This window comes from Panthera pardus, unplaced genomic scaffold (assembly GCF_024362965.1).
Source record: "Panthera pardus isolate Hobbes unplaced genomic scaffold, ASM2436296v1 HiC_scaffold_16, whole genome shotgun sequence".
In the NCBI taxonomy this organism is placed as follows: Eukaryota; Metazoa; Chordata; class Mammalia; order Carnivora; family Felidae; genus Panthera; species Panthera pardus.
The window spans coordinates 83127011-83154322 of NW_026526721.1; the positions used below are offsets into that span (position 1 = coordinate 83127011).

General features: G+C 41.4%; 2 protein-coding genes across 9 annotated transcripts in view; one reads left to right on the forward strand and one right to left on the reverse strand.

Moving 5' to 3' along the window:
• The window catches only part of MCF2L2 (MCF.2 cell line derived transforming sequence-like 2), a 261195-nt gene that overhangs the window by 154512 nt on the left and 79371 nt on the right, over positions 1–27312 (forward strand). For both annotated transcript variants that reach the window (XM_053903603.1, XM_019463281.2), the window contains one exon: positions 3681–3766. In XM_053903603.1, the coding sequence (XP_053759578.1) occupies positions 3681–3766 (86 nt within the window). The remainder of the gene's footprint in view (positions 1–3680; positions 3767–27312) is intronic.
• Positions 5239–25329, reverse strand: B3GNT5 (UDP-GlcNAc:betaGal beta-1,3-N-acetylglucosaminyltransferase 5). Of its 7 annotated transcripts, none has more exons than XM_019463290.2 (3): positions 25118–25329; positions 21129–21236; positions 5239–10162 (listed from the first exon to the last, which is right to left on the reverse strand). In XM_019463290.2, exon 3 carries the CDS (start codon positions 9839–9841, stop codon positions 8708–8710), a length of 1134 nt encoding a protein of 377 aa, XP_019318835.1. In that variant the 5' UTR covers positions 9842–10162; positions 21129–21236; positions 25118–25329; the 3' UTR covers positions 5239–8707. The 7 variants fall into 7 exon arrangements, with proteins under 7 accessions (XP_019318835.1, XP_019318832.1, XP_019318836.1 ...); XM_019463287.2 differs by lacking the exon at positions 25118–25329 and adding an exon at positions 24316–24627; XM_019463291.2 differs by lacking the exon at positions 25118–25329 and adding an exon at positions 24059–24273.

Consider the following 27312-nt stretch of genomic DNA (forward strand, 5'->3'; position numbering starts at 1 on the left):
TTGAACTCAATTTGGTGGGCTCACAAACATTTAAAAATAAATAAGAACAGAATACAGCAAGGATAGCCTAATATAAAAATAGAGTGTATCACATCGGTTATACGTATGTCTGGTGTGTGTGTGTGTGTGTGTGTGTGTGTGTGTGTGTGTGTGTGTTTCAACCATTACCAAGCAATTAACTAAATTCTGACACTATCTACCTAGACATAGCATCACATCCCACAAGTTAAGGGCTCAGTCCTATAACATTCTCCCCCAGCCCCTTCAAAGGCCATTTGAAAAGTCCAGATTGCCATTGGTGCTTCTGACTGACCAGCTATAGATCAGTTTCCCATGACCCCCTCCTTGGGTTCAATTAATTTGCTAGAGTGACTCACAGAACTCAGAGAAACATTTTACTTAGTAGATTACCAGTTTATCTTAAAAGGATACAATTCAGGAATGGCCACATGGAAGAGGTGCATAGGGCAAGGTATAAGGAAGGGACATAGAGCTCTTATGCTCTCTGAGCAAGCCACTACCCACCCCCTATCTCCAAATGTCCACAGACCCAGAGGCTCTCTTTTTGGGCTTTTGTGGAGGCTTCATTACATAGGCATGATAGATTAAACCATTGGCCATCAGTAATTGAACTCAATCTCCAGCCCCCCTCCCCTTCCTGGAAGTGGTGGTGGTCAGGGGAACTGAAAGTTCCAACCCTCTGATTACGTAGTTGGTTCTCCTGGCAACCAGTCCCCATCCTTTGGTGCTTTCCAAAAGTCACCTTATTAACATAAACTCCAGTCTGGTTGAAAGCGGTTTGCTATGCATAACAAAAGACACCTTCATGGCTCCTGTCACTTAGGAAATTACAAGTTTTAGATTTATACCCAAAACAGGACAAGATCAAACACATATTTCTTATTATAAATCACAATATATGTGATTTATGTATGTATATTTTGATGTTTTTCTTGAGGGGCATGGTCAGACTTTGAAAGCTACTGCATCAGAACACAACTAATCTGTCTAAACCTTAGCAAAACTTTGGTATACAGTATAGTTAACTACCTCCCTGCAGGTTATTAAAGCAGTACCCAGATCTGCTGTGGATCCTTCCCATCACATTCTCAGTGGCAACAGTGTTATATTTCATCAAAGTTGATTGACAGAGGACTCTTTCTCTACCCTGACACCAGCTGTCTGAGTCTATAAATCAGTAGGACATCATCATTCATTGTAAAAGATGATAGTCCATACCTACACACCTTGGGTCATTGTTATTTTCTGTCGTTAGGTTGTCATGAAATAAAAGACCCTACAGTCTACCACACTTACAATAGACCGAAAGAGTTGGATAGAGCACAGTTCATTTTATAAACAGTAGCAAATATACAGTAAGAGGAAGTTCTGTTAGTAATGGTGGTTACTCTTTATGCAGGTCCTATATTACATGTTGAGGATCCAAAGACAAATAAGGCTAGAGCTCAAAGTCCAGCAGGTGCTTCAGGCACAGTAACGTCACAGGGGAGGAACAAGAAGCGGATGCAATGTAACATTAACCACCATAGTAATTAGTTCAACATTATATAGAAAATGTGAAGAAAGAGCTTTGGTAGTGTGGCAAAAATAACTAGATTGGTTTGAATCCAGGGACCACTATTTACTTCTGTATATTGACTGAAATGAGAAATCTATACTAGTATCTGATCAAATATGTGTAATAGAGGGAACTAAAAATTTAGATTCTTAGTGAAATGATATCTTACTTTAAAAGAAGATTCTATTATATATTTTTTAATTGTTTAATGTTTATTTATTTTTGAGAGAGAAACACATAGAGTGTGAATGGGGGAAGGGACAGAGAGAGAGGGAAACACAGAATCCGAAGCAGGCTCCAGGCTCTAAGCTGTCAGCACAGCTGTCAAAGTGGAGTCAGCTTGGGATTCTCTCTCTCTCTTTCTCTCTCTCTCTCTCTCCCTCTCTCCCTCTCTCTCTCTCTCTCTGCCCCTCCCCTGTTCTCTCTCTTTCTCTCTCTCTCAAACAAATAAATTAACTTAAAAAAAAAAAAACAAAATATGAACTTAGAATTTAAGATTGCCCTTGTATTTTAGAGCTGAATGCAAAACTTGTATCCCAAATAGTCCATTATTTTTTAGCTTGCTTTCTGGAAAGATTTCTCCCAGATTTGGGAGGATATCTATGAAAAAGATCAAAGATCCATGCTTTTCTTTCATTCGTTCAGCATTTTTGAATTGCTGTTTCTGTGGATGGCATTGTGCATAATAATTAAAAAAAAACCCACCTTGACTGCTTTCTGTTAATCCAGAGAGAGACCTCTCTTCTTGCATGGTGAACAACTAGCTGAGAGCCTATCACTCTCACCTGTTTATCAGACTTCTCATCTGTTCCTCAGTCTGGGGAAAACTGTTCATTTTCCAGCTCTAATTTACATAGAATCTTTATGTTTACTCATTAAATTTCTTGAACAATACTTTGGCAAGAGGGCCCTTTCAAAATCTTTCCCTTTTATGACAGTGTAAAATAATTCATTTAAACAGAACTTGGCAAGCAGGAAGAATTCAAATGCTGGCTAATTATCTACTTGTTTGTTATTAGTCAATACCTTTACGTTACACTGGTTGCTATCAGTATTATACAGATTTGCTTCCTTGTTAAAATGGCATTTTCTTGAAAGCAAAATGAGCAGTTTTGCCTCTTTTTGACAACTAAAGGCCTAATATTATTCTGAAAAAGAGCCACAGCCCTCTGTGGTGGATAGTGCCATGGGGTCCATGTTGTAGAGGAGGAAATCAAGCCAGAGAGGTTCAGTGAGCTTGCCCAGGGTCTCAGAGCTGACAGGTAGTGGAACACAGTTTCTGATCAGCAGCTGGCTTGGAGCCAGGTGACCAGTCTGCACACCTGAGGAACCACCTGCTTTATGACGCAGTGTGATAGACTGGACCTGCGATTACCAGCCTGTGAAAAGTGGACTCTGGGCTTACCTCATCTCTGTCTTTAAGCTCACTTTCTGGTCTTGGGTAGGTTGCAACTTCTCCAGATCTTGACTTCTTACCCCGAAAGGAAAAAAAAAAATGGAGATATTGAGGCAAATGATCTCTTTACTGTTCCCTTTAGCTCAAACTCTGAATCTTTATTGCAAGTCAACTGGGGGAGGGGAAGGAGTACAATATTAATGACCATACATTATTAAGGAAAAAGGATACTTGCTTTTGGGAAAGATATTTTTGGGGCACCTGGGTGGCTCAGCCAGTTAAGCATCTGACTTCAGCTCAGGTCATTATCTCACGGTCTGTGAGTTTGAGCCCCGCATCGGGCTCTGTGCCAACAGCTCAGAGCCTGGAGCCTGCTTCAGATCATGTGTCTCCCTCTCTCTCTCTGCCCCTCCCCCACTGGCACCTGTCTCTCTCAAAAATAAAATAAAAACATAAAAAAATTTAATATATATTAAAAAAAAGAAAGATATTTTTGATGTTTCTAAAGAAAGCGTGAAAGGCAAACTGTAACAGATCCACAGAGGGGTTGAGAAAAACCCAAGAAAGAAAAAGATGAGAGACTGGACATGGTGCCCATCTAGAAAACTCAAAACAAAAACAAACATAACAAATAAATTGGGGGAAAGAAAAACATAGAGCTCCCAAATAAGACAGGCTATTTTACCAAAGTTTCTTTCACTTCAGAATGAAGAAACACTGGAAAGCAGTCACGATGGGGCAAACCCTGAGCCAGAGCAGCTTGACGGCCCTGCACATCTTTCCCCCTCCAGGTAAGATTCCAGATCCCTGGTAGGAGTCATTTGAACCCCTAGAGGTGGTGGGGAAGGAGGGGAGGGTATCCTCTGTTTTAAATCTTGTCACTCATTTTTCCCAGATAAAATCACATATAGTTTTCTGTAACCTTCACGTGTATACTGAGAATAAACCCATGGATCTCATAAAAGCAACAAGCAAGAGCTGAAAATGATATAAACCAAGTTCCAAGGATACTCAGTATTTTAAAAGATGAATTATCAAGAAAATAGTAAATGTAAACTAATGTTGATATTGATTGACTTATTGGTTTCAAAGCATTTAAAGGCAATAGGTTCCCTGAACACACAATTTATACAAATTTAATGCTATGTTTGGACTACAGGAAAGTGTTCACATGTATGTGAATACTCAGCAGTTCAGAAAGCCTAAATTAGGGTGGTAAAGACCAAAAACATCAGGAGAAACTCATTTAAAAATATCTTTTTTTATACTCAAAATCCCATCATTAGCTCTATTCTCCCAATCATCACATTGTTTATCTCCACACCATTTGACTTACTGACTTATGAACCACTTTTATCCCTAGGGACTGTCATAATGCTTAGCTCTTAGCAGGCCTCCAAAATATGCCTGTAGAATAAATGAACCAATGTCTTTAGGAACTTGCTGCTTGATTAAAGCCCATATTAGTTTAATTAGACTACTTTATACTCTTTCACTTTAAGGTGTACTCAAGGAAACGTGGGCTTGTACTAATTGAAATGTTATCTCTGAGTTATGGTAAATGGCCCATGTCAGCATATCTGAAAGTATCTTTAGTTGGGTGGTCTCTGAAAAGCGCCAAGTATTGACAATGTGTTCTGTTGTCCTGAAGAGACAATACCTCTCTTGGGACGTTTCTATCCCTACAACTCATGCCTACTTTTATGATTCTAATTTCCTTTTTCAAAAATTGTAATTTTACTCTTATAAGAATCTTAAATGGGTCCCTTAAAGTTAATTGATGAATTCTTGTATTAATTTATAGTAGACCATTAAATCATACATCTAATGGGAAATATAAAGGAAAAAAGTGACAGCATTTAATGAAACAAAAATATATTTATGATTCTTGCAAAAGAACTTTGAGAAAATGAAAAATTAGCTAGCGGGTTAAGCAGGGTGATAGGAGAGTCTAACATCACACTAATGTTTTTGCTCTACTACCAGCTTTTTATAAATCTTTAAGATCACTACTCTTTGCTGCAAGAACTTAATCTCTGCATATTTCCTTATTCATTTCTGTTTTGTAGATTTGAGTTTTTATGCATAACTCATACAAATTTGTTGGGGTTAGATGATAGGTACAATGTGCCTGACACAGTAAGCACCCAGATTTTGTTGAATGAATTATAAGCTTTTCCAGAGTATAGGTAAAATGTTATACCAGACAGTGTCCACCACTAAGGGCTCTGAATAATTAGTCTCTTTTCATATTTGGAATGACTTGCCAGAAAAATATTTCTTTATTATAGTTGAAAAATATATAAGAATTTCAAGTACAATGTGATAGCACTACCTTCAGAACTTCTATTTTAGCCAGGAAAAAGCACATGAAACAATTAGTAGGTAGCACAATTATATATGTGATAAAGTATATATTTTGGGAGGAGGGCAGGGAGAGATGCTTAATTGAAGAGCACAGTTAGGGTTGGATTTTCAAGATTTCAACAGGAACAGGAGAAATGGTGTTCCTGGCAAGGGAAACCAACTTACACAAGGTATGGTCATGAGTGAGATTTATGATTGACGATAGTGGCAGTGGGGAAAATAAAGCTTCAGAGAGTAAAGAAGGAAAGGAAAATTGCATAAGGCCTGGAAAACCAGGTAGAAGAGATTAGATTTGATGCTTGAGACAGTAAGGAGCCTTTGAGGTCTGGAGCAAAAAATATCTACAACCAAAAAATTCAGATGCTTCCAAGTTTTAAAAACATATATAGATTGAATCACACCATATCTTAGGCTAAGAATTGAGCAGGAATCAGGTGAAAAGGAGATGAGAACACACTATGTACAAATACACTGAAGCAGCATTCAGACAGAAGCAGGCCTAAGAACATTCCTGGCATTAAAAGACTCGAGCTAAATTTGAGTCTACTTTCTGACACCTCATGATATCACATAAAAGGAAAATATGACCCTTTCAAATGACGTCTTAAGGCACCATGGCTATAGTTTCTTATTTCATCCTTTCCTGAACAATCCATTAGAAGAGAAGAATTCCCCCGACTTAAACATTCCAGCATAATTCATTTAACAGACAAAAGAAGCATTTAGGTGTCCATAGCAGAGGACATGATAATCCTCTGTCCTGAGCACAGTAGCAGGTTTGAACAGCAACAGCATTAATGTTGTGTACTGCAGGCCTGTCTGACATTAAACAGAACAAGTTGATTATACAGCAAATGGTGTTCACACGGGAGTTTTAAAAGTTTGTGAAAATACACAAACTTTTGGAAAAAGTTTATTGGAAATCACAGATTTATGTTTAAAAACTCACTAATTATTTTTGCCATACAAGAGCAAAATTCAAATAATATAAATATTTAACATACTGGTATAAAATTAATAACATGGAAAAAAGATGCAAACCACCCAAGAGGTAAAAAGTTTTTAGCAATAACACTGTGTACAACCATCATCTACTCAAGTGACCATCCAGGCTGATAGTTTATTTTCCCTTTGTTGACGATTTTTGAGACAGCCTTGCATTAGAGCACCAGAAAGTTTTTTCCTTCTTTTTTAAAAGGCTGGAATCCTTTTATTTACAAATATTCTTTTCAGTACTTTAAGTCTAATGAAGGAAGCATCTAGCAATTTCCTTCTGATTAAAAAAGGAAGTGCCTTCATATTTCCTTTAAATTTAAATCTGTTCCATTCTATTCTAAGCAAAAGATGAACACAGTTGAGGAGAGCTCTTTTGCAAATAAATAATTGTTTCACAAAAGTATCCTGTAAACAAGATCATTTCAATGGCCAGAGAGACACTTAGTTTTCAACCAATGGAAAATTTAAACGCTGACAAGTATAGATACACAGGGTATGTATGGCCCAGAGTCAAATGGTTATTAAAGAATCAACTAATAAAAATTAATTATAAAACACCTTTGTCAAAATGTGCTTTTGTTATCTACAGGTTTTAAAATTGGTCAGAAAATTTAAACCGTAATGATCTAAAAACACTGACCCTGCTCTGAAAATTACCTACAAACCTAGAATGGTCAACACTGTAGTTTTGACAGGAGTAAAAATTTTAAATTATCTGAGCAATCAATGTAAACAAGCCTCAATTTTCAAAATAGAAAAAAAAAATAACAAAAAGATTTCTGTAAACATTAAAAAGCTGTCTGCAAAACATTACAGTATATGTCATCATCCAGTTGTGTTTACCAAAAATTCTTTTAGCTTTGTCTTCTTTTGCATGTTTCAAACACCATCGAATGAAATGAGACATCTTAGTTTTCCTTAACAAGCACCTCTGCAGAGAGGGGTTTCATAATCAGTTCAACTGCTTTTGCTGGAGTCACCATTTGGGCCTTTGTACGATCCCTGTGACAACAGACACCGTCTAGTTCTTTCTGTAGGGGGGGAGGCAGTCACATCCTGGCCACATTTTTATCCTGCTCTGTAAAATAAATGCAACTTACTCTTTTAGATCTCAGCCACCTGTCTTTGAATATGAAGACCTTGCAGCTTCCCAAATATCTTAAACCTCATTCTGGTGACCTCTCTATCACTTTCATTCTGCTTTCACATTTGAAAAATTTCCAAGTTGACGATACCTCTGCTAGTTATTTTGATGAAATAATTGATTTTTTTAAGATAGGATAGCTTTGATCTGATGTTGAATACTCTCAATTTTAAAATCTGAACTCGGAACAAAGTCCTGTGGTTCATGAGACCTTCTTGGGGAAGGTTAGGCTAATCTTAGTCATCCTTACAATAATTTCCACACTAAGAATTTTATTTTATAAATTATAGAAAAGGGGAAAACAGGCTTTTAATGTTCTTTCTTTTTGAAGTCTTCTCCATTATTATATTCCTCTGTGCAAACTACTTTCAAATAACTACCTTAAAAACAGACTGATATTGAATATTTTAAAACCAGCTCAAAAATGCGTTAAATTAAAATTGGCTTATTTGAATTAGTAATGATTTCTCCCTAGAGAAGGACCCTGTGGGTAACAAGCTGCCCATGATTTGTGTCATTTCTAATAATCAAAAAATCCACATGAAGTACCAGTCAGGGCAGAGCAAATAACTTCTCAAATTTCACATTAAACTTTGAAAGAAAGATATAAATATGTTTTAAATGACTCTACCACTATCTAGGGAAATTAGCTACACCGATGTGACAATAAGTGACTTGGCTGTTTTATAAAGAAATCGTGTACATTTTTCTAAATCTCCTCGAAGAACAGGAACTTTCTTTTACCAGGTTCAAGTACTTTCTCCTATGGCGATCTTCTCCTGCCTCTGTCTCCCCCTAGTCAAGTGCTCTGTAATAAAAACTAACTTGTAAACCTGGTCCAACAATATATTCATTTCTCCGAAATGTGCTATACATTCACTTGGTATTTTCCGAAAGCAGTTATTCTAAAACCAAGGCACCTTAATAACTTTTCTATGCCTCAAATACACACGTGGCATTAAGTGAGAACTTGACTTTCCCTTTAGTTTTGTCTTCATAAACCTTTTCTGTATATAAATTCCTTGAAATGAATTTAGGCAATGAAGTAGATAAGTTCTACTGAATAGCTTCTAGAATCAAAGAAACATTCTGATAGACTGTTTTCAAAATATTTCTTTGTTGTTTTTTTTCATATTCATTTCACCTAAGGTATTGACAAATATCTAAAGGTTTTTCATCCAGGTTTGGCTCAGTGACAGTGAAAACACACAACATTCAAGTACTGTTAGACGAAGGCAGCCCTGCAAGGATATGTGTCCACATAGGTCAATTTGCAAAGGAGAACTATCTTAATTATCCTGCAATATATTTGACCAAAAAAACCTTTTGAAATCATTTTTACTTTAGGATCTGTAGCATGCTTCCAAAGGTCCTGAAGGTCTTGTACGTGTCCATGAGATGTCATCATTTTATCGTAGATGCAGGGATGATAAGGAGTTTTACCTTCCCCAGAGAAAAACACATGGTGTTGTGGTACAATCCCCATTTTATTGGCACAGATGCCCATGAACACATCGTCTATGTAAAGACTGGACTTAAGTGTCTGTGATGCCTCATGGACTTTGGCGGCTACATCACTGGAGATCACATAGGCAGCTCCAGCAGTATAGTCAGGGTAAGCCGGCCACTGGTACATTTCATAGGGGACATAGTACTTGCTGCGTTTGTCTCTAACGGGAGGAGCACCGCGGTGAACCCGACCAATCCAAAAGTCCTGAACACCAATTTTTTCTAAACTTTGAAGGTATTCAATAAGATTCGGCATATGAATAAATATGTCATCATCAGCAGTCATAAGGAATTTGGCATGTGGACAGAAGCTATTTGCCCAACTGAACTGCAGAAGTAACTTAAGAGTAAGGTTATAGAAAGAATCAGCAAAGTCTTGCTGAATTATATCACTGTACATTTGATCTTCCCAAACCAGTTTTCTTTGCAGTTCTTCTCTTGTCAGTGGGTTAGAAGGTGTTCCTAAAGCAAACAAAGTTTTGATGTTGGCATTAAGTTGAGACTGAACATACTTCTCATTGCCCCATGTTTTTCTAATTGCAGAACGTCGATCATAGTTTTCAGGAGCAGTCTTTACAAACAGTAAAAGGAGGATGTCTTGTGCTCGACACTTCTCCTTGTGGTTAATCAAGTACTGGTAGTGAGCAGCCCCGTCTGTGCTGTGTTTAAGAGACAGGCTGTCATTCACAAAGTCATAGCTATTTATGAGGTATCTGTAAGAGTAGGACTTCATATGGCTCACAATGTGATTATCAATTGGTCCCCAAAAAAACATGAGGCTTAGTATAAAACAAGTGGCAAATAACTGAACAAACTGCCATTTTTTTACTCTTCTGCCACTAACAAACATTCTGACGTCCACGCAGGTCTGTTTTTATTTAGGATTGGTTTTCAATGGGCGCTTGCTTCTTCGAAACCAGAGAACTTTGTATCTTGTAGAACAGATGTCCATCTTAATACATGTTAGTCATTAAAAAAGTAGGAGCTTCTTGTTTCACAAAATACTTTCTTTCAATGCCATTTTTTCTGAGATTGCGAAAGAATGGAACACACTGTAGAATGAGGACACTGGTGTGTCAACATTTTTCCACACTGACATCCTTCATTAAGTTAGGTGATTGGCCTCACATGGCCATTCCATGTACTTCTTTTTGTGGAAGTGAAGTGGGACCTATCAGAGTCAGGAAGAGAAAAGATGACAAGTGAATGGGCTACAGCATTACCAGAAAGAAAGAAACTACTTTTCATTCCTTAAAAACAAAATGTCACCTGCCTGATGTGGACAAGAGGTGAGGAGGCAGCTAGGCTTTAGCAGAGGCATACAGATATTTATTTTGGCTGGGAGGAGTACAAGGAAAGGGAAAGAACCACTCTCTCTACTGTCCTCCCATTCAGAATACGGAGACCCTCTTCTTGACCTTAAAAAATAAAAAGGCCTCCCAAATGGCTATCATCCTCCTATACACTTAAAGTTCAAAATCCCAAATGGGTGTGTCCATTGATTTGCATATTGATTTGCAGTACCGTCAGGAGGAAAGTAGCTGCAGGCACACCTTGTTTTATTGTGCTTCATTTTATTACACTTTGCAAATACTGCATTTTTTACAAGTTGAAGTTTTGTAGCAACCCTGTGTCGAGCAAGCGTTGTCATTTTCCCAACAGCATTTGCTCCCGTCATGTCTCTGTGTCCTATTTTGGTAATTCTTGTAATATTTCAAACTTTTTCATTACTATATTTGTAATGGTGATCTGTGATCAGTTGATTGTGACTCAGTGAAAGCTGAGATGATGGGTAGCATTTTTTAGCAAAAAAGTATTTTTTAATTAAGGTAGGTACATTTTTTAGACATAATGTTATTGCATACCTAATAAATTACAGTATAGTGTAAACATAATTTTTATATGCACTGGGAAACCAAAAAATTAATTTGACTTGCTTTATCATGGTATTTGTCTTATTGTGGTAGTCTAGAACCAAACCTGCAATCTCCAAGGCGTGCCTGTATATAGTTCAAGGCAAAATAGATGGATGATGAAAAGAAAGTTCATAATAGTTAAAATTCATTAAAGCCTGCCCCAGACAAGGCAGGACTAAGAGTAAGACTTTTTTTTATTTAATTATTATTTTATTTTTATTTTGAGAGAAAGAGAGAGCAGGGGGAGGGGCAAAGAGACAGAGAGAGAATCTCAAGCAGGCTTTGTGCTGTCAGCACACAGCCCAACGTGGGGCTTGATCTCAAGATTGTGAGATCATGACCTGAGCTGAAATCAGGAGTTGGATGCTTAACTAGCTGAGCCACCCAGGCGCCCCAAGAGTAAAGTGTTTTTTTTTTTTTTAAATCAAGGTTCATAATCAAGGAGTCGAGATATGTGTTCAAAAGCATAGTCCAAACTCTCACTAACCAAATGACATTGTGAGCCCCAAATCTATATCGTCATCTTTTTTCTGTTCTTTTTCATTTGGAAATGCCTCAAAGTTAGCATGTTCAAACCAGGAATGCCCTGTCTTTGTAGTCAGGCAATTTGAACACCAGGTCTGGCTCTTTTATTTTCCTGTATCATGTATCTAACCCAGAAGTCTGAAAAACTGAAATAACACCATTTAGCTCAGAGTCTTTATGCAAGTTAAATGGGAATATCCATAGATATATACATAGAGGGAGGTAGGCAGATAATTACCTGGCACACAGGGGTACTCACATGCCATTTCTAGCCCATTTTTCTGTCTTCTCCACTAAAATCTGCTGTTCCCATTTTCTCTTTCTCTGTCTGACTGCACTTCATGTATCTATGCCAGATATCTGAAAGTCGTCCTTTTCCTCCATTCCATATCCAGTTCTTTAATCCTGTGAATTGCTTTTTCTGAATCTCTCTTCACCCCTTCATGTCATCATCATTTCTCACCCAGACTAGTGCAGCAGCCAAAATGATTCCTGACCCACGCAGCCTCTACCCTACAGAGTGACCTTTCTAAAACTCACATCTAACTTAACTCTTTTCCACTCTACTCTAGAGCATCCGGTCCACCATGACCAGCCAAACCAAAAGGTGACGGTACTGATACTGATATATCCTTTAGAGTAGTTAACCCCCTTCAGAAGCTCTCTACTAGTTGTCAGTACCAAAGTGCTGGCTGAAAGCTCAGCCATGCTTGCTATTTCATCCATGGCAGCCTTTTTACCAGCAGTCCTGTGGCCCAGCAAGCCCTGCTCCCTTGCTAACAAGGTTCATAAGAAGTATACTAGTGCTCACTAATCTCTGCAGGCAACATTCTCTGGGAAACCTGAATTGAGGCCACACCCTCCTCCCACCAAAGATTTTTCTTATCTGTATTACCACAGCAATTCTTGCACCCATCTTCCTAGACTGACTTTTTATTTAACTGCTTCCTCCATTTACACTGTGAATTCCAGGATGTAAGGCACGATGTCCTAGATACGCTAGCTTCAGGTCAGTGTCCGACACCTAGGAGGCATTCTCTGAATGTCAGTGCTAAGAACTGTGGTAGGGTGGAGCCACTTTCACTCAAACAGCTGGTCACTTGGGAAGAACTAAGGTCAGGAGGCCCAGTCAGTCACATGTCCTCCTTTTCTGACACAACTAGGAGATGGTACCGCCCTTCCTCAAGGACTCTATCCTCCATGCTTATCCAGAAGTAAGACGTATCCTTTGCCTGAAGAAGTAGGCTCTCCCCTCAGGGGTGACATACCAGTCTCCTGAGCTTTCAACAGACTGACAGGGAAAAGACCACGCAAGCCCTGCTCAGTCCAGGCTGGCTGGGTAGCTGAGACCACATCACAAGCCCCAGGGAAAAGGCCCTGCTGTTGTGCCCAAAGGTCTCAATCTCAAGTCCCCTGCCCTTTAGCCCTGAAGTGAAACCAACTGCAGCACCGACAGCACCCTGCCCTGTTGGCCTAACCTTGGCAACTTTAGGCCTTTTGCATCCAGCTGTATTACCTATCTCCCAAGGTTACTTCATTGAGGGGTGATAACAGCAAAGGCCAGGCATGCAAAAGTCCAAGGAAATGGGAGACCAGAGCCAACCCTCCCTGAGACTTTGTCCAGAGATAATCGTCTTATTCCCTAGGGCACAGGTTTTAAAACTTGGGTGCCACTCAAGAAGTCACAACCGGGGTGCCTGGGTGGCTCAGTCTGTTAAGCCTCCAACTTCGGCTCAGGTCATGATCTCTCTGTTTGTGGGTTTGAGCCCCATGTCGGACTCTGTGCTGACAGCTCAGAGCCTGGAGCCTGCTTTGGATTCTGTGCCTCCCTCTCTCTCTGCCCCTCCCCTATGTGTTCTCTCTCTCTCTCTCTCTCTCTCTCTCTCTCTCTCTCTCTCTCTCTCTCAAAAATAAATAAATGTTAAGAAGTCACAACCAAGGGGTGCCTGGGTGGCTCAGTTGGTGGAGTGTCTGACTTTGGCTCAGGTCATGATCTTGCAGTCTATGAGTTCAAGCCTCGCATTGGGCTCTGTGCTGACAGCTCGGAGCTGGGAGCCTGCTTCAGGTTCTGTGTCTCCATCTCTCTCTGTGCTCCTCCCCTACTCATGTTCTGTCTGTCCGTCTCTCTCTCTCTCAAAAATAAATAAACATTAAAAAAAATAAAAAGAAAAAGAAGTCCAACCAATATTTAAGAAAGAAAAAGAAAAAGAAAGAACAAATTAGGAATGGCATAGTGTACTGAAAGTAGTGAGTATAAGTATCATTTTGTGAAACTTTAAGTTTTATGTATATGTGCCTTCAGGTTGTAATGTAAAATGCACTTTTTGGTGTGTGCTTTACCATCAAAAGAGCAAGAAATACTACTCTAAGGGATAGATCAATATCAATATCAATATCAGTAATTTCCCTTCTTTGTTTGGCTGGTCATGGTGGACCAAATGCTCTAGAGTAGAGTGGAAGAAACCGTGGAAAACATCAGTTTCTGAGGGTGGCATCTGCCTAAACTTTGCAAAATCCCTTTCATTGGTGGGACAGGGTACTTCCTCTTGGTTTCAACAGTGCTCACTTAGATAAGGGACCATCTATAAAGGCAGATATCCCCTTCTGCCTCCTCCATGATACATATTAAAGGAACTGGAGGCTTAATGCAAAGCAACAGAGAAATCTTAAGGGCAGATTTTAAGACCACATACGTGTTTAAGAATTCTAAGTAAATTATCAATTGAAACTAATCTGCAGTTTCTATTCCAATAGACCCGGGAAAGGAAACAAAGAGGAGAGTAACCTTTGGAACCCCAGGCAAAACTAGCTTTCCATTTGTGAGCCCCTGTACTTGTAATATTTCAATGCCAGCTCGCTTTGTACCTATTCCCAGTTGTTTACAAGTCTGAGCTTCTTGCTAGACAATCAGCCCACAGGCCTAACTCCTCCAGCACCCACATGCACACTTGACTCACAGAGGCCCTAGTATCTCTCCAATGAATGGGGCCTATTACTCATCTGGCTAGTGTATTCTGTTGCTAACATGCATTTTAGCAGCCAGCCCATAGCATGCATTTTATCCCCCTGCTCCCCACCCCCGCCACATAGGTATTTGCTTTATTTTCCTATATTTCTTCAACTGTTCCCAATTGACCTCAAGGAGTCAAAACAGTTTGTAAAAAATGACAAAGAACCTGTCACAGAGCCAACAATCTACAGTACTTACTTAGGTTCAGAACAGCCTATGAAATGCTAAAACAAAATTTCTCCAACCTCAGCAGCTTGAATTGTTTAGCCATCATTTATATCAGTCAAAACCAAACTCCATGGTAGTACTGATCTGATGAGGGGAAGATTAGGAGAGGTGAACTACTCTTTTACGGTACCCACTTCTCTTTTATAACAAAAGAGCACTCAAACTCCTCCAAATTGAACACAGTTAGTAGGCAGTCTCGCCCAACCAAAAGCAAAATGCACCTCCATGGTCTAAATCCATTAATTGCAACCAAACAGTGTTGCCCCAGATCTGGCTTTGCTGATGGATACCACACACATGCAATCGATGCTCACTCTTCTGGTTCACACGGTCTTTTTAAAGATTGTCTAAAGCACATCTTCTAGCTTCTGTATTCCAAGTGCAGGGGAGGAGACTGCAGAGAAACCCACAGGCCTGCCTGACCTGGAGAAAGAAAATGCTGGGCCTTACAGGAAACAAAAGATCCCGATAATGCATGTGAGCTCAGTAACCATCCACAGCAGAACGCTGTGCCTGCAGCTTCCTTTGTGTGCCCGTGTTCCAGCTCAGGCACCAGGCCACAGGCTGCAAACTCCAGGGCTACCCCCACGTGGGGCCAGGTTCATTGTGTAACCTCGGGCAACTCTCACTGCACTCTGATTTGGTGACTTCATCTGCAAACTGGGGGTGAATGTCCATGTATTGTTACCGAGGGGATATAAAAATTACAGATGGCTTCAGAGTCGGCTGTAAATAGGAAACAAGAAAGACCATGAGAGAGAACAGGACAAAGAACTGCTTAGAGGGAAATATAGACAATCCCTGACTTATACTTTTTTTTTATTTTATTCTGGTGTGAAAGCCATATGCATTCAGTAGAAATTGTACTTCAAATGTTGAATCCTGATCTTTTCCCAGGCTAGTGATATGCCATAGGATACTCTTTCATGATGTGGGCAGCAGCAGTAAGCTGCAGCTCCCAGTCAGCTAGGCAATCATGAGGGCCAATAACCAATACACTTAGACAACCATTCTGTTTCTCACTTTCAATGCAGTATTCGATTAAGTGAGCTCTTCAACATTTCAGCATATAATACACTTTGTGTTAGATGATTTTGCCCAACTGATATAAATGTTCTGAGCACATTTAAGGTAGGCTAGGCTAAGATATGATGTTTCCTAGTTAGGTGTATTAAATGCATTTTTGACTTCCAGTATTTTCAATGTACAGTAGGCTTATTGGGATGTAACTCTTTCCTAAGTTGAGTAAGATTTGTATGCAAATCTTTGGAATATAACTTGGGGTTGCTTCTATTTGGATTGAAAAGAAGGAACAGATACCCTTAGTATTCTCTTTCCTGATAGAAGTAGTCAGAAGAGTAAAGAATAGAAGTAGAATAGGAACATCAGAAAAGAAGGTTGCTGACCCTACCCCAAATGCTTTTCAGTCTGGGAGCTGTGCCCCACAGTTACTCAAGAATATTTCTTCACAAGACAGCTCTTTAAACTTTTCTGGAAAAAAAGCTACAGACTTTACCCTAAATGACCCCTGATTTTTTTTTTTTTTCTACTTTGGTCTTGCTGTTAACCCATTTCTTTGTTGAGTCTACTTTAGTGATCCTAAAATATTATGCAAAACCTGATATAAATTTTGAAGTTTTCATCAAGATAGCAGGGTCCGTACTTTAAGTTCAAGTCAAACAACCTCAGTGTTCAAAGTTTCAAGAAATCCTACAAGTATGTGAGCATTTGCTATGGAATAGTTATGCCAAGCATGGTGGGAATCATGTATTAGTATTTTATGGCCTCCTATCAGAAAGCATCTACAATCTATTTGAGACAAGACTCAGTGCCCACATGAAAACCCAGTTCCCATGGACAACAATCAGCAGATCACAGCAAAGTGCAGACAGTGTGTCAGCGCTAATTTAGACAATACCAACTACAGGCAAAAAGGTGTGCCCCTAATAGTAGAGATCAGTGACAGCTGGATAGGAGGGCCTGAAGATGAACAGGATTTAGGTGGTTACAGGAAGAGAAGCAATCTGTTTCAGGCAAGAAAGGAAAAAAATAACAATATGGCAAATACTTGAGACATAGGCATGTATTTGAAAGCAGAGAGATTGGGGCCAGCTTATGGAGAACTTTGAAAATGAGACAGAGGAGTCAGTGTGTGCCGGGGGCAGCAAGAAGTCACAGGAGTTTCTGTTTTTGTTGCTAATGGTAACTCCCTTGGCCGTATGTATTAGGCTTTATGTGAAAGAGTTAATGCAGCAGTGGTATGCAGGGCAGAAGCAGGGACAGTGGAGATTGGACCCCGGCTCCATCAGGGCCTCATACTGAAGCAGGATAAGGTGAGGAGAGCCTCGTCTGGGGTGATGGAGGTGGGGAGGGAAGTCAGGGGTCAGGAGACCCTTTGGAGAAAAACACACCCAGCAGTACCTGAGGAGTGGCCTAGGATGGGAGGAGTGGCGGTGGGGTGAATTCTAGTTTCCAGCATTACTGACAACTGAGGGGAAACTGGCTTCCTGACTTAGGGGTGAGGAGGGAGCATATGTGGGCTTGGGCTGGTGTTGAGCATGAGGTGCTGGAGAGGCAGCAGGTATAGCAGTCCAATGGGGACCTGAGATAGCCGGGACTGCAGATTGGGGGAGCACTCTGAGTGCAAGGAAGATGGCTGTGGGAGAGCTGTGGGCCCCCAGGGTGAGAGGGGAGCAGAGAGGCCTGGGGGAGAGCAAACTCAGGGGAAGGAGAGAGGGAGGAGGCACAGAGAAAGGAAGCATCTCATTTTACTGGATGCATGCATGAGTTTTCCTGGATGCATGTGTGTATGCGTTGCATGCGTTTTAGTGGATGCATGTATGTATGCATGCATGCATGTATTTGTGTGGCCTCTCAATTTATGTGCACGGGTTTGAATTCAAGGACTAGGTAATACCTTTTGACAAATGAAAGAGAATACTGTACAAATTCTGTAAAACTTCAGATAGTTATTTCTTCTAAAAAGGAATTATTTTAAAAGGCTGGTTCGTTGCAAATTGAGATGAGTAACAAATGAGTAGAGGGCGATCACCAGAAGGCAGGACAGACAAGGCCCGTGGTGGCGCTCTGAGCGGGAAGAGAGCCATGGGGCAAAGAGTGGGTGCCATGCTGGGAGCCAGGAGGGTAGAGATGGGGGTGGGTCATCTTCCAGGAGGAGCAACAGGGAATCCGAGACCCAGAGGCTGAGGAATGTGAGCCAGAGAAAGCCAGGGGGTTCGAATTCAAAATGAATCCCTTTTTGCGCCTATCTGTATGTTTCTTGACCGCTGTTTCTGGCCATTGTTGTAATATATTATCAACATCTAATTTTAGAGGAACTATATTTCTAAATCTTACCTAGTAGACACACAATACTCAGAAGTCTCAAGAGCCCTTATGTCATCAAGTATATACCATTTTGTTCACGTGACCGCTCACACACTCAAGGCAACTTCTCAGCGGGAGAGTCGTTTAAGGGGCTTCACCTACAACTGCATTTCCTCTGAAATTTCGAATTCCAGTCCGCTCACTCTGTAGTCCACTCATTCTTTGACCGCAGCCTCTTAACATTCACCTGGAATCCTCTGCCCACCCCTTGCCTGCTCCCTAACACTCCACCCCACCCAGCAATCTCCTGACCTTCCTTCTCGCCCGCCTCCCTGTCTCAGATGCAGAATCACCTGGCACCTTTGCCCTCCTCTCTCTGTTCCTGTCCTTCCACCCCAACAACCCCAGACCTCAGGTGCCTCCTGTCTTCCCTACTTCCCCAACACCTGTGGCTGCCGGAGATGCAGACGGTGTTGCCACAATGGCAGTATCTAGCTGTGGGCAGAGGGCTTCATGCTGTGTGACCAGCCTCCACTTCTCCTGGACCTTCTCCCTCTCCTGTCCCCTCATCAGCCATGCTCAATCTTCCCCCTCTTCCGAGGCCTGTGTCCTTCACTCTTTGCAGATGGTTTCACCTCCTACCTCAAAAAAAGAAGACATCACACGCATTGTCCTTTCTCATCCCCACGTGTGCCTCCTATTCACGGCTCCACAGGCTGGCCCACCTTCTCCAGTCCCTCCATAAAGCACACTGACTGCCAGGGAGACACAAGCAAGGCACTCATTTAGGGCACAAAACAGAAAAGTCATAAAAGTATAACTATAAACTAATGCTTCTTCAGTAAGTCAGTTTAAAAAATACCTCAGTACTTTAAACCTTTTATCTTTAAAGTTGTATTACTTACAGTCCCATGTGAGACAGTTTTGGGGGCCTGTCCATGCATAACTCAAAGGAAAGACATATGACATTTTCTATCTGTCTTTATGTGGCATTTTGTTCTACATTCCAAGTATTTCTTTCCTGGCTTGTTTTGATCATCTAGCCCCTATTAAACAGAGCTAGTACAAATCCTCAAGAGCCAAACTGCCATATAAAAAAAAATCAGGCTTAACCCTGAATTTACTAGAAAGGCTATAATTTGATCTTCATTCATTTTTCTTAGTTAAATTAGTTCTAGTCATTGGTGATGAATATCACAACTGGGTACTGTTTAGTACTAATTGCCTATTCTATTTGCTCAAAAAAGAAGGAAACAACCCAAAATTTGAATTTATAACTCAGATTTTAAGTATGAAAAATTAAATATTCCCCCACTTGGTATTTTGTTCTTTGACTCATATTTGAATGTTGCCAATACAAAGCTGGTAAAAAAGGAAGAATTCCACCCAATAGCTGCCTTTAGGTGTTTTTGTGACTGTGACTTTGGCTCTATTAGGCTCAAACCATGGGCAAAGACTAGAAGCCATTTGGAATCATTATCCCTTCACAAACAATACATTTATAGAGTTAGTTCTTGATTCAGTGTTAGCCAAAGACTTTAAATCCCAACTTAGCAAGGATGGATGTGGGATAGAGGGAAAAAGTGAGTTATACAACCTACAGTGTGAATCCAGTAACAAGCTCCCCACCTATATAAACTAAATTATATGTTCCTTTATAAGTTAAACATGGGTGTAGATTTCTGTTTCCTGATTATGGGAAAAATAAAGACAAGGAAATATCAAATGAACAAACAAGTAAAGACAGTCCCTAAATAAAAACAGGTCCTAAGGAAACTGGTGATGACGGACTACAGAGTATTACTATATTTTAGAGGAGTTATATGAAAAGTCAGTAAAAATTTCCAATAACAGAATTCGAAACAAACAAAAAAGCAGAAATACAAAGTAGGTCTCAGAGAGGTCAAACATTTTCTCTTCTAAGCTTGGCCTTCTGTATTCATTCCTGAGGCATAGTCATTTATGTTGACAGGGCTGCTTGCTCTTTTAAATACAGTTCTTGTCAGTTTTGTTTTTGGCTAGTTAAGAACAAACTTCTCCTTTTGCCCACTCTGCTAACTTGGGAGAGTTTACTGTGCTCCTGGCTTTGTACTAACTGCTTTACATCTATAGAAATGCACAGCAGCCTATGAGGAATAAAGGATCTCCATGTGTTGCAGAAGCAACTAAGGCACCCAGACATAGGGTTAACCATGTAAACTCTGAAATTCCAGACCCCGTGGAAGCTCAGAAGCAGCTGATGGGTTCCAGGTCCCATCCCTGAGCTCTGCACCTGCCTTTCTCCCTGGCCCTGGCCAGCTGCTTTTCTTGGAGCTCCTTCTGTATGGGAGGGCAGAGAAGCAAGTGGGGCAGGGCCAGGAGAATCTATCCAAGAAGGCAAAGAATCTGCTTCACTTAAGTTTGGAGTCATTCACATTTTACTACCACCTGCATTTTGTCAGAGCCTGTTCTCACTCTCTTTATAACCTACCCCTTACTTAACCTCCCACCTCAATTTTCCCTCCTTCCTTTTCTTGGTCCCAGTAGCAAGTAGAAAGTAGTAGTAGTAGTAGAAAGTAGATAAAAGTGACCTTGTGAGTTTGTGCCCTTTGGGTACCTAAAGTCATTCCTCCACAAAGAAGATTGGGGGATTTAAGGTGGAGATTCAAAGTGGCAGAAGGGGGTTAAAAATAGGTAAGAAGGACAGAAGGAGAGGAGAGTAAAAAGTCTAGGACTCAGAAAGGATGTTTCAAGCAAGTGTTTGATAAATAAGTATTGGATGAAATGAAAGGTACAGCTGAGGTAAAATATGAAAAATAGTGATTTATAAATAGGGTGACAATATAACCCAGTATAAACCTGTTATGTAAGCTAGACATACAAGCTTCTTGTCCAATGGCAGTTCACATGTCCCACTCTAAACATTATATTTGGAAAGAGCATTTGATCAAGGGTTTACAGAGTACAAAAAATAACAGTGTAAAATGTAGGAGGTATATATAATATTTCTATCTCAGTCTATCAACATTTTTTATAATAAGTTAACTATCATTTATTAAACACCTACCTATTCCAGCCATTATGCTGAGCAGCCCTGCAAGTAGGTAATGCCTACATTTAATTAACTCAGTGAATATTAGTTTACAACATACTGTGTAGTGTAGGCCACAGGCAGGATGCAGAGAAAGCTTCAGAGATATGTCCAGTGTAGACGGCCTAATGGAGTAAGCACATGTTCCAGTGCAGTCTGGAATCTGGACCTGCGGGAAGCACAAGGGGCGGGGGAGGGGGGAACAAGAGTTTTAGAACATGAACAAAAGTAGACTTATATTCTGTTGTTTCCATTTACTGGTCACATGAGCTTGACTTCTCTCTAAACCATGTACCACACAGTCTTTTCCAAGGATCATTTGAGACCATTTGTTTGACAAAGTAAGGTCCAAATCAGGTGTTCAGTATGTGCTGATTTCCCTTCTCTAGAAGTTGTTCATGCATCTGTACCATGATGGTTTAGTTAGTAGATGACTCGTATTCTTCAGGGGTTATTTTCCTTTCAAAATCCGATAAAAGTTTTTAAAAATACTGACCTGGTTGCTAAGGGCCACTTAACACATCCCAAATACTATTGAGACTGAGAACAGAAGTATCATTACTAATTGGCTGAACATGCCTTTCCATTGTCTTTGACAGGAAAGAACAATATGGTTCCCACAAGCACTTAAAACATTTCCACGAAGATGACACAGCCAAAAGATTATAAGACCCTGTAAATTATGGAGAAGGAAACCTGAGCTGAGTCAACTTTTTAACTTACTTTGCCTAGAGCACTATCAAAAAGTTGTAGAAAAAGTTGTAGGAAAAGGAATAAAGAGATAAAATGTGAAATCTTACATGGATCTTAACTTGTGTAATAGTATTTTGAACTTGGACTTTTGGTAGCTTAGTGTCTGCATAGTAAAACATTCCTTTGTGTAGAAAACTGGCTTCTAGGGTTAAAGCTGTCACTATAGAATATAAATCTTAAAAATAAGTTACAGATGAAAGCCAGCCTTTCAATTTCCAGCATTAAAATGTAAAAAAAAAAAAAAAAAAAAAAAAATCACTTTGGTTATTCAGAAGTTTACATTTCACCTGATCAAGTTTCTTATCTTTCAGTATGAAGATTCTTATACCTCCTACCTATATGCATACTGTAAGGAAAATATTCTGGATTTGCACTGTTCTGGCTAAATCTTTGCTGGCAAGGATTCTATGTCAAATGGAAAAGCTCTTGTAATAATTTGCTGTGCCTAAATTTCTGGAACCTAGACACAATATATGCAGCTTTTCACAAGATTATTCTAACAATGGAATAAAATAATGGCTATGGAAATATTCCAAAAAAGGTATTTGCTACAAAATGCAAAGCTTAGATCAATTCAATTAAGTATAAACAAAATTCCAAAAAGATAGGATACATTTTGTTACTTTGAGAAGAGACCATTTCCTTCTGAATTTCTCACAGTTTCTTCCTACCGCATCCTATGTTCTATTATGTAGATTATAGAGCAGTAGGTCCTCAGAAAGAACTCTACATTTACAATTTGAAAGTCACCAAGTGCAATGATTCTCGCCAAAGTGACCCATTTTAAAAGATGACCCATTTCAAAACCCAGGAGTTCGTATTCAAGCTGTTCTATATTTAAGAATTAGAAAGTTATTTCACTTTCCTACAATCTCCTTATTTGAATCAGTCTTTTATAAAAGGGGAATTTGATCTCCATTTGAATGAAGTATAATATGACACTTTTGCTTGCTACAGCCTGCACTTGGTTTTGAAAATTATTCCCTACCTTTTGAGGTTTTGGGGTTTTTTGTTTGTTTGTTTTGTTTGTGGGCAAGGCATTTATGTGTAATATCATTTATGCCTCCTAATCATCCATTTCTCATTCCTTAGAAACAGCTTCTCTGAGCGTTAGCTTGAACTTTCCCTGTCATAATACTCATTCCCATCAGAAGGTGGGGACGGATGTGAGTTAAAGGGAGTCAGCCTCAGCCTTAGCCTCCCAGTGCTCAATAAATACTCCTGGAGGGTGCCCGTGGGAGCTGGGGGAGGGAGAGAGAGAAGGAGCAAGAGAGAGAAGGGTCATTTTAAGTATATAATGTAAGTATTTCAGGTATTGAATTTATCTTGCTTTAAAATAATAAAGAGTTGACCAAATAAAGCAGTCCCCCTCCCCCATAACAGGACACAAAATCCACCATAAGTTTCTTTGGAGAAAGTTGAAACCTCAGCTGCCAATCACCGGTCTCCCTTTCGAAATTTCAGGAAGGGATCTGTTCAGTGCTACCCCTGCACACCTCTACCTTTGAGCATCCTTTTCTGGGTCAGTTTCAGTTTCTCACATCCCTCTCCCTTCCCCCATAGGGACCAGGCAAAGTTCCCAAAATAAAGGCACAGAGGAACAAATCCAATTCTAATAGATGTACTTTCATTAGAGAATTACCCCAGATATGAGCTACAAGCCACCACCAGCCACTGTGCGGTTACAACATCGGTGTCTCTTTAACATGACCCATAACCTATGATAACCAACACTGATAAGAAAAAATATGGGCTGTGTAGTTAGAATCGGATGAAAAGTTGCTACTTTGACCTTTATCGAATCTGAGTAAGCAACCGGCTGTCACTTCGGGTTACAAAATAAAATTCGGCAGTCAAAAAAGAGTGGCAAAGACCTACCGGTAGCAAGAGAGGTCTTTCCCAGTTTCCCCTGCCTGCCCACTTCCTTGTCTTCCTTGTCTTCCTACCCAGTAACTCGCTGAAAGTTTCCCCACTCTGGCGGTTTCCTAATTCCCAATCAGATGCAGGCTTTCTACCCGAATTCACCCCTGCAGCCTAGGGGTGGTAGCACGGTTGGGGAACCCCAGCCGGAATCCGGGGACCGCAGGGCGCGGCGTTCGCCTGCCGGCTCCCGCGCCCCGACCCGCCTCGGTATTCCCCATGCGCGGCGACCGTCTCGCCGGAGCTCCCTGGGGAGGAGGAACGCGCCGGGCCCCGGGAAAATTAACCCCAACTGGAGCTCCGGGGCCCCCAACCTACCTGCCGCACCCGGGCGGCCCTTGGCCGGGAGTGTCGGCTGCCGGGCGCCCGCGCCCACCAGCCAGAGCGAACAAAGGCGCTCCGGAGAGGGAACGCGCCCTCCCCTTCCCCACCGCGCCGGCGGGCGGCGGGCAACCCTGCCCCGTGGCGGTTAGGGCCTCCGGAGTCTGGGCCGCGCGCGGTCCGGGCCAGAGCAGCGGGCCGAGGCCCGGGTGTCTGCTCCAGCCGTGCGCCCCAGCCCCAGAGCGCATTCCAACCTGAAGTCCTGGGGCCACCCGTGGGAACCGGCGGTGCCTTCCCCTCCTCGCGGCTCTCTTCCCCTCTCGGCCCTTCAGAGACTTCTCGTGGTCCAGAGAGAGCAAAAGAAGAGTCTGAGTCTCCTTTCCCGTAGCCCGAGACCTGCTCCGGTGAGGAGGCACGGCGCGGTGGGGCCGCAGTGCCGGGCAGGGGCGGGGCGGAGCGGAGGCTGGGCGGCCCGGAACCCTCTCTGCGGACCGCGGGAGTCCGTCTCCCGTCCCCGGCACAAAGAACCAACTATCCGGGGAGCTGAGATTTATCCCCGCCAAGCGTGCTAGAACTTCCCCCATTCAGTGATCCGGAAGGGAAGACAACATTTCCACCCACAAGGGCCCTCGGCCCCCGTTAGGATGCGGTGGGCTGCAGAGCACTTTTTTAAATCGCACATATTAATTCCATATGAAACAACTGGTCTCAATACACTTTTCACTAGGAAGTAGAATTCGGTAAACTCATGATCCATTCGTGCAGCACACGCAACAGTTATACAACTACGGTGGGTAAGTTTTGACTGAGTTCTCTGTTCATCTTTTTTTCCTTGCTCGAACAAGAGTTCTAAGGGAGGCTAGTCTTTTAAAAGATCTCGTCATGCCACTTATGCCTTGAGCTTCTGGGGCCTAAGTCACAAAGGAAGAAAAGTCCAATTTACATCAAACTAAAGCTTCACTACAGCAGTTCACCCCGCCCCCCCCCCCCCCCCCCGTGATTTTACTTACCTTCAAGCCCAACTCAAATTCAAAGAGAGCTTAGAACAAAACTCACCAAGTCCAAGCACAGCTCCTTAAACCCCCAAGTCAGAGGTCGGCTCTCTTGCTGGCATCGGAGCCAAAGTCGGTGGTCTCAAGAACAAAACTTGCCCGCTTTAAACATCGGGCGAGGACTAGGCAGGCAGCGCGCTGGACTCCGCTACCTTCCTCGGAGGGCGCGGGCTGGAGCCGGCAGACCGGGGAGGACCCAATCAGGGGCTCCCGGCGGAGGGCGGGGGCGCGGCAGCCTGGAGCCTCCCCCGAGGCGCTGCCAGAGCGCGTCTCCAGCACCTTTTGGTGTCACTGCCAAAGCCGAGCCTGGCCTACGCCTCTCCCACCAACACAGCATGTTGGTGAAGGTGATGGGTGCCGCCCAAATCTGTTGTTGTTGGTGCGCGACAACTCCAGGAAGTGCCCACCCCATTACCTCCTCAGTTAATAGAGATCATTTACTCAGATGATGGACTGTGAATCACAATCCTCAGGAATGGCCCATTTGAGCAGTTTCCCCCTTTCAAAATACTCCATGAATGTAACTGGACAAAATCAGGAGAATACAAATTTCTAATAAGGAAAGAGTATTAAAGTATGGGTTTGGTTTCCTGCCCCCCAAATGATCTGGCCTTCTCTTAATAGAACACACATTATCATTTAACAGGTAATATTTTGAAGGGTTTTGCAATTGTACATATTTCAGAACACGACAGAAGACAAAAGATTAACCCAAATACTTCTGTAAAATGAAATCTTTGGGTTTTTTATTGTAAAAGGAATAAGGTAATGGGTTAAAAGTAAATTACTGAATCAGGGTTTGAAACTGTACACACAACATTGTATTTATTTCAAACTAGATTTTTAGGAAGTTTTATAATTGCTTTCTTTAAGCCCTCCACCATATTTTCAACCACACACCTCTTCTCATATATTACCCATAGAGAACATGGCCCAGCATTGCCAAGAGATCACAGTGTCATATGCATGTCAGACCCCATACAGAAATATTAATATAGTGGATTTGTAAGGGAGTCACTGACAGTGATCCATATATAAGCTGATTTGCTGTTATTATAGTGCAGATCACCTCCCTTCTTTATCTATGGGAAATAAAACCCTGACTGTGTTCCACATACAATCTCTTGCCACCCCCAGCTGGCATATGTGTGTGTTCTATTTATGCACAAATATTCAATTACCGTTAAATACCTTTCAGGTCATTTGGAACCAGGCCCTTATACATATGTGTCAACACGTGTGCCCCATGTGTTGAAATACAAACTGACTCAAACATTGAAAAACACATATAAAAATCATATATATCATCCTATTTAGAGATGGACACCCCAGACAGATAAATGATTTCAAAAGTGAGTAGAAGGTTGTTAAGTGGATGTGTGGCTTGAGGTGAGGATGTGGGCGAGAGATGGGGCCCAGCAGAGTGACACCTGCCCTGACCCCCCTCCACCCCCCCCCATACAGGGAAGAGGGCAGCAGCCTGGGAGCTTCCTTTGCCCATCTGGGAGGATTTCCTGCAGGAGGCTGGTTCCCTATCCCACCCCACAGGGAGAGGAAGAGGATGATGGACTTGATGATATAAAACAAAGTATTCATCCTTCTTTTATGAATGCATAAATGAAAATTCTGTGTGAAAATTCTGAAATTAGTTGGAAATAAAATGAAAAGATAGTGGTGATGCTGATTTGACCAGCACGAAGAAGAAGGACAGTGTCACCACCATGTCCTCAGTGTCCACAATAACTGTGAACAAAGATCATTATGATTAGATTTATAAATGACTTCCAATCTTTCTCTCAGAAATGTGCTTTACAGAGCACTAGAGAACTATGGAAAATACTGGAAAAAGTACTGTAACATCAAGAAGGTAAACTTGGAAGAATTGCAATTTGCATGTTAGATTTTTTTGTTTATTTATTTATTTTGAGAGAGAGAGAGAGAGAGAGAGAGAGAGAGAGAGAGAATGCACGGCAAAGAGGGAGAGAGAGAATCCCACGCAGGTTCCATGCTGTCAGCACAGACTCCAGACTTGATCTCACAGAACTGAGCTGAAATCAAGAGTCCAACGCTTAACTGCCTGAGCCGCTCAGGCACCCCTGCATGTTAGATTTAGAAGGGGCAAGATAGGGCAGAGATAGTGCAGAGGGGAAGCAGATGTCAGAGAGAGGACCAGCAGATAGGGTGGCAGGGCATTATCAT

Bases quoted from the DNA above. Each gene is read 5' to 3' on its own strand.
- B3GNT5 (XM_019463290.2), bottom strand. From the start codon at position 9,841: ATGTTTGTTAGTGGCAGAAGAGTAAAAAAATGGCAGTTTGTTCAGTTA.